Source organism: Anser brachyrhynchus (genome assembly GCF_964034855.1).
Source record: "Anser brachyrhynchus genome assembly, chromosome: 3".
In the NCBI taxonomy this organism is placed as follows: domain Eukaryota; kingdom Metazoa; phylum Chordata; class Aves; order Anseriformes; family Anatidae; genus Anser; species Anser brachyrhynchus.
In genome coordinates, this window is record NC_137696.1 from 45,859,375 (window position 1) to 45,875,233 (window position 15,859).

A 15,859-nucleotide genomic window follows, 5' to 3' on the forward strand; every position below is an offset into this window, starting at 1 on the left:
GCTGGATCTCTTGGATTATAGTTTATAAGAGGAAAAATTCCTTGAGGTATTTAAAATGCTTCCCAGTCACAACACTTGGGATGCTGTCTACTGTGCTTTTATTCAATGCAGTTGAAAAAAACTGTTGGGGGGCTGAATCTTGGAACTTACTAGAACTGCTTTTGTTAAAAGGCCTCTACTTTGGCTTCATAAAGCCAAACAAAAATACCAGATGCAAAATCATGATTAAAGGGTAGTATGATTTGTAAAGAACCAAGTCTAAAGACTTGGTGCACTGAGACTGCTAGGTCAACACAGGAAATGGCATGTTAAAACTATTATTGAATTAGAACGTATACATGTTTAGTGGGTTTATCTGATTCCAAGCAAAAACAAACCAAGTGCTTAATGTTAACCTCTGTTTCAATACACAAAAGACCTAAGTCTCTGAAGAAAAATGCACATTTTAGCTTGCTAAAAAATGAATTGTGTTGTAATTGTTTATAAACATGCTTATATTTCTAGAAGAAACCAAGTCTATAGGAATGGAATACCTAAGCATGGGAGACAAACTTGTTGAAGATGGCTGCATTCATATAATTTCATTGGGTTCCAAAGCATTGATGATACAAATCTGGGCAGACTTGAACACTGGAGCTTTCATATTTCGGTATGGTGTATTAGTCCAAAAGTCGCCTTGTAAACATGTTGTCCTATCTAACTTCTAGTAGCAGCTTGCAGAGAATGCTGCTGTAGAATAGAAAACTAATTTTTTACAGTAGAGCAATTGTACATGCTGGAAACATCAAGTGAAGTATATTGTATACAAATCTACAGGACTATTACATCTCAGGTCTTGCATGTTTCATATAGATAGATACAGATACTTGCCCTAAGTTAGTTGCAAGATTAGCCATAAAGAGTGTAATGCAAGGTGACCAGGTATTAATAAAGTGACACAGTAAATGCATGAATATAGGCAAAAGCTTTTGTAGCTGTAGATTTTCATACCTCAGGTGTGAAAATTCTTAATAGCTATGATAATCCTCATCTTAATCTTCTGAACACATCTTAGCATTATTTCACTTCCTGGATCCTTAAAACATAACTAAAGCCTGAATTTTAGCGCGCTTTATTTCATAGGGTTCAAAGAATTTGCATTTTTTAGCGAACTGAACTTCTTTGTAAAATACAGATATTATCCTAATCTAAAATGCAAGTAGATTCATGCAAGCAAGTTAAATAACTAAGGTGAAACAATATATTTGCATAGATTATGCTGAGCAATCTAAATAAATAATTCTGTGATCTAAAAAGTTATATGTGAAAGATGAGAAATGAAACCACAAAGTGACTGATAAAATGCATATTTGGGGCTGAAAATGCAAACTTGAAAACACTTGTTTTCCATTTTCTGTTCTCATAGTATGTGCATGGATCCAAATGATGAGATGAAAGCAGGTCTTCTGGCACAGGCTGAATCTCCAGAGAATGTTTTCCTTGTGGGCAGGTGGCAGCATTTGGCAATAACATATTTACAGCTGCCAGAAGGCAAGAAAAATATCCATGGAAAGCTGTTGTTGTGGGTTTCTGGTCAGAGGTAAAATGTACACTAGTTACATCTACGTCTTTTTCTTAAAAACATATCAATTATTTGATAAGAAAGCATCTGTGCTACTTCAGTGCAGGCTGAAGTTATGGTTGAGAAGTAGTGGGTTTTTTTTGTGTGTGTGGGGGAGGGGGAGAATGGGAGTGTAGGACAGGATTGTCTTTCACTTCCAGGAATTCACTATTCCAGGAATAGATTTTTAAAAAGCATTTTTTTTCTAGGAGTAGTAGAAATTCTTGAAAAACTGCTATTTTGAAAGTTGGCTATAACCGTTCAGGTGTGTGTGTATAGCTTGTGTACGGTTGCTTCTTCACTGAGGTCAGAGGGGAGGAGGAACTTTATGGCAAAACTAGCTGTTAACTCTATCTCTTTTCTTCTGTCCTGTGCAGTATTTGAATATATATGCCATTATATAACTGAGTTTCAAGGTGCCTAGAAGTTGAAGATGACTTCAGTAATTTAATGTCAATAACTACATGGCTTCTCATCTACTAAATATTAAAATTTATTTTAAGTCTAAGCTGACTACTTGAGGTAGCAATTTTGATCGCTTACACTTTATTTTTAGGAAATGTGAGATCAACTTAGATTATGCACTACCAAGGAAATCAAGCTTGTCATCCGACAGTAATAAAACATTTTGTATGATTGGCCACTGTACATCATCTCAGGAAGAATTGCTTCGATTGTCAGGCAGATGGGATCTTGGAAATCTGCTTCTCTTTAATGGTACTTTTGTATGCTTTGTTTTTCTTGCATAAGTCTTTATTTCCTCCTTCCTGATCAAAGACCTAACCTTGTTTCTTAACAATGCCACTTATTACAGTAAAAGCAACAATACATTATTTACAAGTGCAATGTATTAGGGAGGAAGTAAGCAAACATTTCAGTATTGAGTACTTCCTAATGTGTCCTTCTGCTTCTTCCACTATTGTCTGTCTGTCTTTTTTTGATCTGTAGCTGGCAATTCCAGTTACTTCAGTGATCTTAAAAATTTCTTTAAATAATACACTGGGGGGGGAGGGAGAGAGGGGGAAGAGATGGCAATATTTGCTCTGCTTTTTCTTAAAGCACTCAGTCTCTGCCAACTGGAAAACAGATTTCATATACCTGCTTCTAAATTACTAATTTCAAATTACTTGAAGCATATTTAAGAAAAATAAATCCAAACCACTAAATGCCTTATGTTAAACATGCTTATTTCTGAAACTGCTGAAGTTACTCTAGGGTTTTCTTGGAAATATAATTCTCTTCCCCTTCAGAAGGTTTTGTTCGGGACTTCTGTGTGTTTGGTTAGCCCCAAAGACTTGAATTCTGCTGATTATAATTCTGGCATTTCTTCATGTGTAGTGGTCTAGCGAGAACTACAGTACACTTGAAATCAGTCTGCTGGGGTGCGTGGTGTGTCTTATGTGCTGTCTGTGTAGAGACGGCATATTTGGGCAGGCAGTGAGATGCTTGTTCTAAATGTAAGCTCCACCTGGTGAATCTCTATGGTCTGAGTTGGCTACAGCCAGTATAATTGGTGTATCCAGAGAGCAATGGATATACAGCAATCCAGCTGTCATGTACCCAAACATCATAGACTTCAGTCCTTCTGCAGTCTTAAGCAACTGATAAGAGATGCTTCATTTGAAGATGCGTTCTCACAAACAGGTGACTTGAGGGATACCCTTCCTTCACTTTCTAGACAATGTCATTTGACCTTTTTATTTTCTATACTTTTTTCTACCTGTTGGTTGTAATGAACTATTATTATTGGATCCTTGAGTCACTCTAATCAACTCTCCATGGTGTTGTAGCATGTTCTTACTATCTGCAATCGTGCTATTCTTTGAGAACTGAGTAGGCTTGGATAGATGACTCTTCAGTTAAAAAAAAAAAAAAGCAGTGTAATTGATTAATTCAGTGCCAAAGGCAACTGAGAACAAATCAGGAAAACTGTCTGTATTAAATTAAGACAACAGAACTGAATAATCAGGCCTATGATGTGGCAGAAGTCACTGGTTTACAGTAGTTAGTGCTGGACTTCACTGGTTGTTTCTGATCAGCAGGTCCTGCAAAGAGAGCCTTTCTTCTTAAGCCTACTAGTCAAGGTATAAACTTTGCTTTAATATATACTTAGAAGTTAATGTCCTTTTTGTGTTTTAGGTGCAAAGATTGGACCAGAGGAAGCATTTTACTTATACACGTGTGGACCAGACTTCACGTCTGTAATGCCTTGTAAATATGGCAAAACGTTGACTGAATGCTCTAAGTACATAAGTAAAGATATTCTACAATGTGAACAAATTAAGGAGCTCTTCATGGCAAAAAAGGAAGTGGATGTTGGACCTTTAATTGTAAGGTTCTACTTAAAAATGGTTCCTAATCTCCTAGAACTGATTAAAAACCTGGGAAACTTTCTGCTGCCTCCTAAAATGTTTTACTTCCTAAAAGCTGGCAGGAGCAGATTCAGTTCTCATTAACATTACTGCAGGGGTCTTCCCACTTATTTCAGTGGGAGTTGCACTGTATACCCTGTGTAGAGTTCATCTTGATATATATTTTGTTTGTCTGAGAAGCAGGCACCTCTAGAGGTGTTTTAAGTACCTGTCCTAGGATTAATGGGTAGCTGTTCACCTCATTAGCGTAGAGGTAGCGAAGAACAGCTTAGCTTAACTTTTTAGCATTAAAACAGGGAAGATAGGATGTATGGCTTTAACAGGAAGCAAAAAACTTCATCCCAATCCTTCTGTGGTGTTGAGAGCTGAAAGCCTGACTGAATGGTCATCTTCCAGCTAGCAGATCTTAGTTTTTTTTGTCTTCCCTGATGCATGCGGTTGTAAATATTAGTTATGTTAGAAAAAAAAATAAAAATTTTATTCATATTACATTTGGAGAATTCTATTACATTTGGAAAATTGTCTTCATGCAGGTAACTCCTGTTGTATGAATTGTTCCCACTAGAGGGAATTTTCTGATATAGTTCTACAGCAACTCTGTAGCTTTAGGCAAGGGATCTTTCTGGATGTAGTCCATGTAAACATAAGTACCAATTGGTAAACTAACTGGTACTACACTGAGTAACCAGAGTAAAGCTATATGTTCAAGTGAAAAATTCATCCCTGTACTTTTGCACAGAACAAATGCCTTAAATGTAATTACTCTATTTTAGCCTCTATTTGAAATAAATAGACACAGTCAATTTTCATTTTCTGTGAAAATGAGTTGGTTACTTCTGATAGGAGCTTTGATTTTTTTGGTCTAGTCTCTTCATCAGTAAAAACAACTTCTGTAGCCTTATGTATAAATTATGTATAAATCTTCTATTGACACCCTTTTACTAATGGTAAAACTGATTGAAGAACTGACTTAAAACTAAATGTTTTGGAGATATTTTGAAAAATAGCAGTTACTTTCTATTTTGGACTTGGTCATTCTTCCACTTTTAGGCAAATTTGTTTCCCTTTCTAATATTTTGGTATGTTTATTTTCATTCAAATTTGTCACATTTTTTGCAAAATAGTTGTGGTTGTTTTTCAGGTGATAACAGGAAGCTGATCCTTGGTGTATGTTTTTTAGTTACAGCCAAGGAAGTTAAGAAAACACTGTCACAAAGATTTCCTAAAATTTAGGAGTTCTGTTGCATTTTAGTACATGAGTGTTTGTACAAAACTTAGTGCATACTAATGGTAAAGCAGAAATGAATTGCTTAAGTTGCTGCTACTTGCTGTTAGGTGTCTGTATGTTCTTTTAATTAAATCGGTTCAACTATCTTACATTTTTGGCTAATAAACCTCTATTATTTCAGGAAAGTCTTGCTGTTGTTTATACCACGTGCTGTCCTGGTCAGTATACCATATATGAACCTGTTATTAGACTGAAAGGTCAAGTGAAGACCGTTCCTTCTCAGAGACCCTTCAGTTTAAAAGAAGTTCAGAGCAATGTATTGGATTCTCATCACCTGAAAACACTTCAGCCTGTCGAATATAAAACTCTCCAGGGTATACTACATGAAATTGGAGGAACTGGTGCATTTGTTTTCCTCTTTGCTAGGGTAAGGGAGCTGGAAGAGGGGGAATGCATGCATATGTTTTCCTGTATAAAGTTTTCCTTTGATCTTGGGTAGCAAGTAACATATTTCAGCCACCTAATTCATGTTAATTACAAGTCTGCATGTGATAATTTTTTCGTTTTAAAGGAAATTTGTGGAAGGAATCTGTTCTAAGAGTGCATCATAAGGTTGTCTTAAACAGGAAGCTTAATTGAATTATATAATGCTTTTTATAAAGCAGCTGGTATGTACAAGATGTGTTCTGATTTACAGATGGGGCTTCTAAATGTCAAAATAACTTACTTTTAGGAGTATTGTAGAGCTGGCCATATTTTTTTGGTTTCTAATTTTAAAGTCTGAGTATTGATTAATATTTTTAAAGGTCCTTAAATGTATTGCATCTGTAACACATGAAACACGGGATATTCATAATGCAAGTGTGAAGATGTGTATAACTACATAGTGTGCAGACCTTTTATCTAATAAGTTGAGAGCTTTTTTTGAAAGGAAGTATTTTAGCCGTTAGCCATGTTCACGGCTTAACCTGTCCAAGAAATCTTAATTTCCAAAATACTAAGGCTATGAAGCTTAACTTAATTACTGCTTTACTAGGGCCTGTATGTGGAAAGCCAAATATCCATGCTAGGAGTCTCTGAAGTGTTAGTTCCCTCAGGATACTAATGCAGACCTAAAATGTGTTTTGTATGCCTCTGTGGAAACAGTTTTCTCAAAAGTACATATGGAGATTAACCAGTGCATGTTAAACTAGAGACAGGTGTTGAGACTTCTAGTTATGGAGATACTGCCTGCTAAATTTTAACATAGATAGTGAAATCTGAGGAGAAAATCCTCAAATTTGTGGTACTATGTAATACATGTTTGTGCCAAGTACATGCTGCAGATCCTGCTATAGACCCTTATTTGCATTAGTAAAGCAAACAATAGATGGGAAATGCTATTTCCAATCTAGAAATGATTGGAAATGCTAGCATACATTTGTATAACTAAGTGCAGCAGCATGAACTGCTATGCAGCAAGAACACCTGTAGGAATTGAAATTATGTTCATGTGAGATTTCCTTCTACATTTTCAGTTTCTAAAAAAATTCTTCTTGGGCTGCAAGAATTCTTAGAGGTGAACAGTGGAGGATGGTCTGTCTTCATCTATCAAATTGTCTCTTTATGGACTAAATAAAACTTGTATCTAGACACTTCCAATCACATGCTGGAGTAGTCTATGCCACCAGGAACCTTAAATTAAAAGTTTAAGCAAATTGAAAAATAAAAGGCAGAACTATGAGAGCATCCAGAGGAGGGCTATGACAATGGTGAAAGGTCTAGAGGGCAAGATTTATGAGGAGCAGCTGAGGTCCCTTGGTTTGTTCAGCCCAGAGCAGAGGCGGCTGAGGGGAGGCCTCATGGCAGGGCCTGCAGCGTCCTCACTGAATATGCATACATATTCAAAAATGGTTATGTGTGTCATCTGACAGTCTTTAATCCAGAAGTTATGGTTTAAGACTACCACAAATCATTTCTAAGGCTTTTTTTCTAAATGTTTCTCACATAAAGTGTTCTGTTAAACTTGCTTTTTCAGGTTGTAGAGATCAGCAGCTGTGAAGACACTCAAGCTTTAGCACTGCAACTTATACTGTCTTTAACAAAATACAATCAACAGAGAATACAGGAGATGAAAAATTGTAATGGTTATTCCATGATTCATCGAGTGTTGATCAAACCAAAATGCATTGTTGGATTTTGCATGCTGAAGGTAGAGCATTCTTTAAACCTGATGCTGTTAAAGCTAGCACAAATTTAAAACTTCTCCGTGACTTTAGTTCTACATCAGAAGCTGTCTTCGCGAAAGTAGAACAGTGATTTGGAGCCAGTTCAGTCCAGGATTGTTTTGTCTTGAACTAGAAACTACTGGTGGGTGAGCAGAGAAAAAGGAAATGTTGAAAGATCCTGATTTCAAAGGGGATTGGAAAAATGCTCTGAGGGCAAAGACTTGCAAGTAAACTTTAACTCCTAAGCAATTAACAGCAAGTTGGATTCTATTTTTGTTTTTAGATATAGTTGCCAGGTAGAGAAACTTCTGTGCAGTGAATGAACCTTGTTCTATTTGTACCATCATGCTGTAAGATGGATAAGTGGCAAGAAGTGTGCTAGTGCATCTTTAAATAAATGAACTGCTGGTTATCTGAAGCATCTTGGCAATAACTCTTTGAGAAGTTTGCTTTTAATGAGAAATCTAGTTGTACAGTGATCATGAGAACACCTAGTAGAAGTATTTTGATGTATATATGGGGAGAAGAACAGTCAGTCTCGGACTGGTGTCTCTTGGAAGACAAAATTCTTTGAATAAAATACAGGCTGAGCTTACTGCAATTTAAGAGCTTAGGTGTGACTGTAATTTTCAAGTCATGAAGCTTCACTTGAAAAGTCCTGATCAAGGCGATCAAAAGTGTCTTTCAAAAATGTCTATTTTGTACTCAAAACACCTGACTTTTTCCAAAATTGTGTACTAGTGTTATGACAATCTAAAACGCATCCAGTGAGGTTACTAAACTCAAATTATTTTGCAAGTTGGCCAGGTAGATTTGTGCCTTCCCTGCCATGAGGTTGATGTGTGTTTAAAGGTTTTTGATAAATCTGATAGGACAACTGTTCTGTTTTGTGGTTATTCTAAATTCCCTTCTCTGCTTCTTTAAGACTCTCCTTGAAGGATGCTGCAGTGGTGAGATTCTGTATATAAATGAGAATGGGCAATTCATGCTTGACACAGATTCTACAGCAGTTATCCAAGATGTTCAATTGTTAGAAAAGCTACTGCTTGACTGGAAGATATGGTCTAAAGCAAAGGTAACTACTTTCTTTTTGGAAAGATTGTCTGAAAGCGAAATTTAACAAGTGTTATGACCTCTGAAATGAATCTCTCCGGTTAGGTAACTTTAGTAGTTACTGACCTCTAAAAATTAATGGTCCTTATTTTTCTTTAAATAGCTGGTAGTAGCTTCTAGCTCCCAGTATCAACCCAGTATCAATGTTGCAGGCTGCCTTAGTGTATTAAAATCTACAGATGTAGTGTATGTTAATTACTTGTTAGTTGAATGGATTGTTTTTCATCCATTCCAACAAGTTTCCAAGAGAAACTTGGTATGACTGAGGAAAACCTTCTGCTTCCCCCTGGAATTAAAAAAACAAACGAACTTGAAAATAACCATCTGATGTTACCTAAAACACATTTTGTGTATCCTTTATTTTAAGATGTATCTTTTTTTGTAGCTTTAATCACTAGAATGTGATTAATTGCAAACTCTTAATTTGTAATGAGCATAACTTTTCTGATGGTTTCTGCTTCTGACCTGACTGTTTGCAATCATTTAATCTTTTTCACAGCTGCAAAACTAAGTTAATTTGACAATGTTCTTTATCTGTTAATTGTTTTTATTCTCAGGATAGATTCAGCAATAGATTTTAAGCTATGTTCCTGTTCTTTGTTTTTCAGCAAGGTGTTTGGGAAACTCTGTTAGCAGCTCTAGAAATCCTTATCAGAGCTAACCACCACCACCAGATGTTTAACATTAAACAGCTGTTGAAAGCTCAAGTGGTACATCACTTCCTGTTAACTTGCCAGGTTCTGCAGGTAATTCCAGTTTGAAATCCTATTTTGTGCTTGGCAAGTACTCAGTTTTACTTACTGAAAAAATATGGAACTGCATGCTATAGGAAAAAATTAACGCAGTAGACTGTCCTCTGTGCTTCCAGACCGCTTTCATCTTCTACAACAGGCACTGTTGCTGTAAACTGATACAGTTCCCTAATGAGAGCACAATGCTGTTTTTACTGATGGACAGAAGGAACAAGTGGTTTTAGCCATACGCTACTAGTTGAAAGCCTAGACACTAGCTTACTGGTAAAATCCATGCATGAGGAGGAGCTGAAACGAATTGTGAACCTTTTGTGCAGACCTAAGATGCATCTCACTAGTTTTATCATTATAATCAAGTCCTCATTACTGATAAATATATCTGGGTCATACGAGAACGTTACCACCTGCCTCTCTGTCCTTAGAAACTAGTACCTTTATGCTTTAGTAATAACCTTCTTTGAAATCACACAAGTTAAACATGACACGAACTGTCTTAGTGTATTTTCAGAAGCATGTCCCTAATTAGTGATGACCAAAATATTACTGAAATCTCTGCAGACTTTTTAATGAGTTAAGATTTTTTTCCTCAATCTGAAGGCAATTAGATCTGAAATGAAAAAGTGTTTCTCTAACTGCCTTCATACCTGTTTGTTCTCTTGGTATAGCATGATAGTTAAACTGTCAAATTAAAAATGCAAATAACTTAGTTGTACTGCTCTTTCTTTCTAGGAGCATAAAGAAGGGCACCTTGCATCCCTGCCTCGGGAGGTTTGTAGGTCATTTGTGAAAATAATTGAAGAAGTGCTTGGATCTCCCCCAGACCTGGAATTGCTGACACTGATCTTCAATTTCCTCTTAGCCGTTCACCCTCCCACTAATACATATGTTTGTCACAATCCTACCAACTTCTACTTTTCACTGCACATAGGTAGATATTGCGTTTAACTAGAAATGGAAGTTAAGATAAAATTCTATTGAGGTGTGTGTGTATATAAATGTATGTATCACTGTTATAGACTACTGCTCTCTAAATATCTTTTTTTGGTTGCTATATCGTAACTTTATTTACAAAATTACTGACTTAAAGTATTTCACTGTATTGAAAGACATTCTAGTTAGACTGCTTGGTTTGCTAGGAGAGCTTTCTTCTGTCTAGAGCTACAGATAATGGCCCTGGTGTTTGTCTTAAACTTTCTTGAAAGTTTGATGCTGCTAGATGTAATACATAACAGTTGCCTGTAGAGACATGATACCTATGAATGCATGCAAATTTGATAAGTCCTAGATATATCTGCTTTTGCAGCATCAGAAGCTTGGGCTCAGAGGACTATAACACACCAATGATGCATTCATGTTGAGCATCTCTTTCCAAGAAACACAACATCATTATTTAGGTAATTGGGGTTCTAGTGAAAAAGTTTAGCTGGAGTGTTTCATAGTGTGTATTTGCTTTTATATCACAGATACCAAGTTAAGTAAAAGTAATTCTGCACTACAGGTTTAAAAAATGCTGAAGGTTGCCCAATTCCATTTATTAGTGTACCTCACAGGATTTCAATTATTGCTGCTGTATGCAAATGCTTAAAACTAGAACTCAGATGAAGCTGATCTGAAGCAGCTGTCAGTAGGCCTACAATGCAAATTTGTTATGAAAGGCTATCTCATTTAAAAAAAAAAAAAAAAACTGGTCATTTCTGAGAATCTATCAGGAATTCCAATGTAAATAAAACTTCTAACAGAAAGTTCACCTAGGGAGATGAACAGAACAGAGCATCATACCACAAGAGTCCTATAATGTTTGTAGAATTTTCCGTGTAAATTATAAACTTAAGTCAATGAAAACTGCAACCAAGCTGTTTCCAGATATAAATTAAAATTAGGAAGCGTTTTCCTGCCATTTCTATGTAAACATTGCTGCTTGTTGAATGTTTTGGCATTTAGCAACATAATAACAAGATTAACATTAGCATTGTATGACTTCAGCTGTAAACTATGCAAAGATTGAAAATTTGACCAGTTAGAAAATTTTTCTTCTGATGCAGGTGCCTGTGTACATCCAGTTTTAGTAACTGGTGTCTGTCCAAAGACAGTATGGTTGTATTTCTTATCTATCCTGTAAAATAAATAGATGTAAAATTGAGTAAAAGTAGAACCCATTTTTTTAATACTTAGAGCTTTATTAGATGAACCTGAACAGTCATCTGTCTTGACATGGGAAAAAGTCCATGTTATTTATTACTAGCTGTATGCATGTAAGGACCATCTTTAAAGATAATTACTCTAGAACAGCTTAATATTTTCAGTGTTCCAAAGTAAAATTTGAAGGTACATTACTAAAATAAACAACAAAAGTTGTTCTCAAATTTTTTCCTCAGATGCTAGTGAGTCAAGCATTTCTCACTAGCCTGTAGTGATCAACTTAAATGTAACCTGAATATGAATTTTAGTATATCAAGAATGTGAACTTACTAAGCTTTTATGTAACTTCTCCCCTTTTCCTTCTAGATGGCAAAATTTTTCAGGAGAAAGTTGAATCCCTTATGTACCTGAGAAATTCCAGCAGTGGTGGGAAGTCAGTAGACAGTTCAGCGTTTGTGGTTACAACTCCAACTGGTTTTGCAGCTTTACCACTGGAAGGTAAATCAATGCTGGAATAACACATAATGACATTGACAGTTCTTTGTAAAGTTCTTTAAAGTGTTACTTTCCCATGTTTTTCTTACTAAGACCCTTCTGCCACCATCACCCCTCAGAGTTTGGTGTCTGAACAGCAGAGTAAGAATTGAATTGAATGCAACAGGCTGCCTCAACTGCTCTTTTTTCTCAGGTTGAGAAAAATTGTTATGCTGATAGCTCAGGCAGTGAAGTGGGACAGCTAATCAAATTCTTTTGTTATACAGGCTTGCTAGATAAATATGAGAATGCCTTAACTAGGCAATAGTTAAAATAGTAAGCTATAGGCATCTATCTTGACTGTGTGGAAGGTATTAAGCTGGTGCTTTAATTGTGCATAATTTTTAATCTCATCTAAATTTAGTATTAAAATATTGGCATTTAGTTATACGGCAGGTATATATACTGCCCCTACGTGAGAGAAGATGAGAACCAAGGTATAACTTGTTCTTTACATGCTTTATATAAATTAAGAGTGAATAGCTTTCTTGAAACAGTCTCATTATATAGCATGCTAAGCCAGTCAAGGGCTGTGAAAATTGCTGCTTTAATCAGTTTTGAATTCCTCTACTACAGATGTTGAAGTAGCGGAAATCTACTGTAGAAAATCTACTATAGATATTGAAGTAGTGTAAATTTACTAGTTTACACTGGTAACTTGTCAGTTAGCTTGTTGTCCTAGTGTGGTATTTTCAGCCTTATTGGATAATTTCTTAATCACACTTCACACAGATTTGCATGTACAATTGACAAACCACCTGTGAAATGAAAGATAAAACATGTAACTTATGCTTAAGCCTTTAAACTCTTCAACAATGAGAAATATCTTCCAAATAAAAATGCATGGTCTAAGCAAGTTTGTCAGTATATACAAAACAGGAATGGAAGATGACTCTGATCTTGGATTTAACTGCAGTATATTTCAGATTGTGTATGAGTTAGCTATACTCAGTATAAACCAACTTAATACTTGTACAATTGGTGTCTTGTTGGTGCTTTGCTTAGGAAATCAAATAGTTTTTGAACACTGAGTTGAAATACTTAGTTTAAATCTTTTACTGAATGCAGTGATATAAAGAGCAGACCACAGAGTTGTGTACAGAGTTGGTCATTCTCCCATATTTAGATGATATATGAAATCGTATTCTTCTAAACAGTACTTTTTCATATCAATAGTACTAAACTGTTGTACTTGAATGAAGACTATTCATGTGTGCCAGAGGAATGCTCATCATAAATTTTTGTGAAAGTAGGTGTTTGTTGTGATTATGAATTTAATTTTTTAAATTTAGATAAAATATTTCAAATGGCATTCTTGTTAGACAATTTTATACTTGTGGGTTTGCAGTTGTATACAGTATCTGCAAATGTGTGTAAGCTTGGCTATAAGACTGCAGCTATATGGATCCTTTCTATTATGTACAGGGCAGCTCAGTCTAGCTGAGTGTATTTGTGTATGCATATGTATATGTACTCATATGTTCTCTGTATGTTATATATGATTCACAAAAATGTTCTGATGCATCGTCATTGCATCAGTACTAGTCAAAACTATTGCCCTAGTACTAACTAGTGGATAGTTTTCAAAATATTTCCAACTCAGTCTCCTATTCCTAAACTACCAGCAGGCATCCTCTACCAGGCTGGCATACTTACTGCTTTCCCTCTTGAAAATGTTATGGGTGACATCTGTAATGTGCTATGTAAGTAGGACTGCTTCAGGCTAAAATGTGCCCTTAGAAGCAGACTACTATGCTAAATAAAACATTCAGTAATTCATTACAGATCTGAAGTACATGTAATGCCTTGGTGCAAAAAGGTTAAAACTAGTAGGTGAGCAGTTTGCTAGTATCCACTGAAACATGTTGGTAGATTGGGCCTCTTACAAAAGAGATAAGAGCAACCTGTGCTTTGAATTTGCTTTGAACAGAAGAGGTTGGACTAGCAGTTTCCAGAGGTGCTTTCCACCCTCAGTGGTTCTGTGATTCCGAATAAATTCCTATTGAGGGTTGGTTGAGAGGATCAGAATGTAAATCTGGGGAACTTCCGCTTACATGCAAAAACTATTTTGCAGTTCATGCATCTTTCAGATTTATCCATGACTTGCCAAGCTTTTGGGTGCATAATAGCTTAGTATCTCTACTTGATCACTTGGCCAAATCTGAGCTATGCCAGTTTTTAAATCAATTTTGCTGCGTAAGACTAGTTTGGACATTGCTGTATTTGCACATGGAATGTAACAGTGAGGGAAAAGCCCGTTTTGAGTGCAATAAACAAAGCTGAAGATACCCTTATGTCTCTAGGAAACATTTCCAAAGCTACTGTACAGCAGGAGATAAGCTATCAAGTACCTAAACGGCTATGCAAAAGCTTACCAGCATCTCCTACTTGGTCACCTCAAGTACATCAAAAAAGACTAATTGAAAGATTGGGAAGGAGCATTGATGACCTGCAGAATATTGGCAAGCATGACTACATTGATCTTCAGGGTAAAACTGGTTTTGTAAGACATTCTGAAAACATAAAAAGAGTACAAGAAGACTTCCTTAGCAGTTGTGAGTCTGCAAAAACAGTTTGTGACTCAGAGTTAACATCTGTTGAAACATTTGAAGACATTCCAAAAGAAGAGGAGTTATCTGAAAATGAGAGTAAAGAAGCAGATGTGGACCTGAAATGTAATGAAGGTGGTGCTGCAGCTGAGCCGTTGCTGCGTCGTCCAGACCATCTGAGAGGACTGACTTCACTTCAGAAGAGTCAGAGTAATTTTGCAGGGTTGGGCTTAGCATTTTCTGTTCATGGAGGGTCATCAGCCATTGCTCGCTGGCCAAGCTTTGCTGACAAGAATGTACTTCCTGAAGAATGGGAGAGTCTTGCTTTTTCCTCATCTACTGAGAATACCCGAAAAACATATGAAAGCTCTGATGAGAGGTAAGAAGATAAAAATAAATCAACAGTAGCTCAGTATATCAGGGAAGTCTTTAATTTCACAATGTTCTTGATTACTATCCTACATAAATAAGTCTGAAAAATTAAGGGTATGTTTTTAGTGGCTGTAATAAACCAATTCATTAAGCTCTTAGTAGTCTACAGAATTATACTGTTTCAAATTTGACATTTACATAGAAAACTCTTAACATTGGGGATTTTTATACTACCTACAGTAGAAGTGTGAACTCGTTATGGTAGCTCCCCAAAAACCTATGTAGTCATTCTGGTCACATTACACTCTTGTTATTTGTTGTCAAAAGTAGATATTAGTAAAGAGTGGTAATAGAACTATTGGTTAAACATTTGCCAAATCCCCCCACTCTGTCCACCCGAATAGTAACCAACAGTTACGCATTTCTTAAGGTTTCCTGTTGTAGACAAACTGAGGTAAAATGCATTTCTTTGTGTTCAGATGTACAGAAGACTGCATTGTGCTTGTCTGTTGTGGATTATATGACCTCTTGCGTGGAGTTCTCCTAATATTACCAGATGTCATGCTGGAAGATGTGATGGACAAACTTATCCAACCTGATTATCTCGTAGTTCTTGTGAACCACCCATCTCCTCTCATACAGCAAGGCGTCATTAAAGTAGGCCAATATAAAATGTGTTCAACTAAAAAGTCAGCTAGTTGTTAGCTTATTTTGTCAGAAACACAAAAGCAAAATAAAAAATACTAACAATTTCTTCATTTTTGTGGACTTCTGAATTTTAAAATCTGTTTCCACCCCCATGGTTTGAAACAAAACACCACCAAGCCAAAATAATCTTTCAACAGATAAATATAGTTTGTGATCTAAGCCAGAGAGCTTACACGCTAGGATGGAAGGCTTAATACACAAAGTTTGAATGTATCTGTAGATTTAGACTAGATATAGAGGAATAAATCTTTTTATGATAAGGGTGGTGAGAGACTAGAACAGGTA

At 36.1% G+C, this 15,859-nt stretch overlaps 1 protein-coding gene across 3 annotated transcripts in view; it reads left to right on the forward strand.

Annotated features, from left to right (window-relative positions):
* Positions 1 to 15,859, forward strand: part of LYST (lysosomal trafficking regulator) — an 83,390-nt gene that overhangs the window by 36,380 nt on the left and 31,151 nt on the right. For all 3 annotated transcript variants that reach the window (XM_080584371.1, XM_080584369.1, XM_080584370.1), the window contains exons 13-24: positions 505 to 649; positions 1,406 to 1,579; positions 2,157 to 2,317; positions 3,740 to 3,930; positions 5,382 to 5,627; positions 7,218 to 7,391; positions 8,333 to 8,482; positions 9,129 to 9,266; positions 10,002 to 10,200; positions 11,778 to 11,909; positions 14,249 to 14,873; positions 15,346 to 15,523. In XM_080584371.1, the coding sequence (XP_080440497.1) occupies positions 505 to 649; positions 1,406 to 1,579; positions 2,157 to 2,317; positions 3,740 to 3,930; positions 5,382 to 5,627; positions 7,218 to 7,391; positions 8,333 to 8,482; positions 9,129 to 9,266; positions 10,002 to 10,200; positions 11,778 to 11,909; positions 14,249 to 14,873; positions 15,346 to 15,523 (2,513 nt within the window). The remainder of the gene's footprint in view (positions 1 to 504; positions 650 to 1,405; positions 1,580 to 2,156; positions 2,318 to 3,739; positions 3,931 to 5,381; positions 5,628 to 7,217; positions 7,392 to 8,332; positions 8,483 to 9,128; positions 9,267 to 10,001; positions 10,201 to 11,777; positions 11,910 to 14,248; positions 14,874 to 15,345; positions 15,524 to 15,859) is intronic.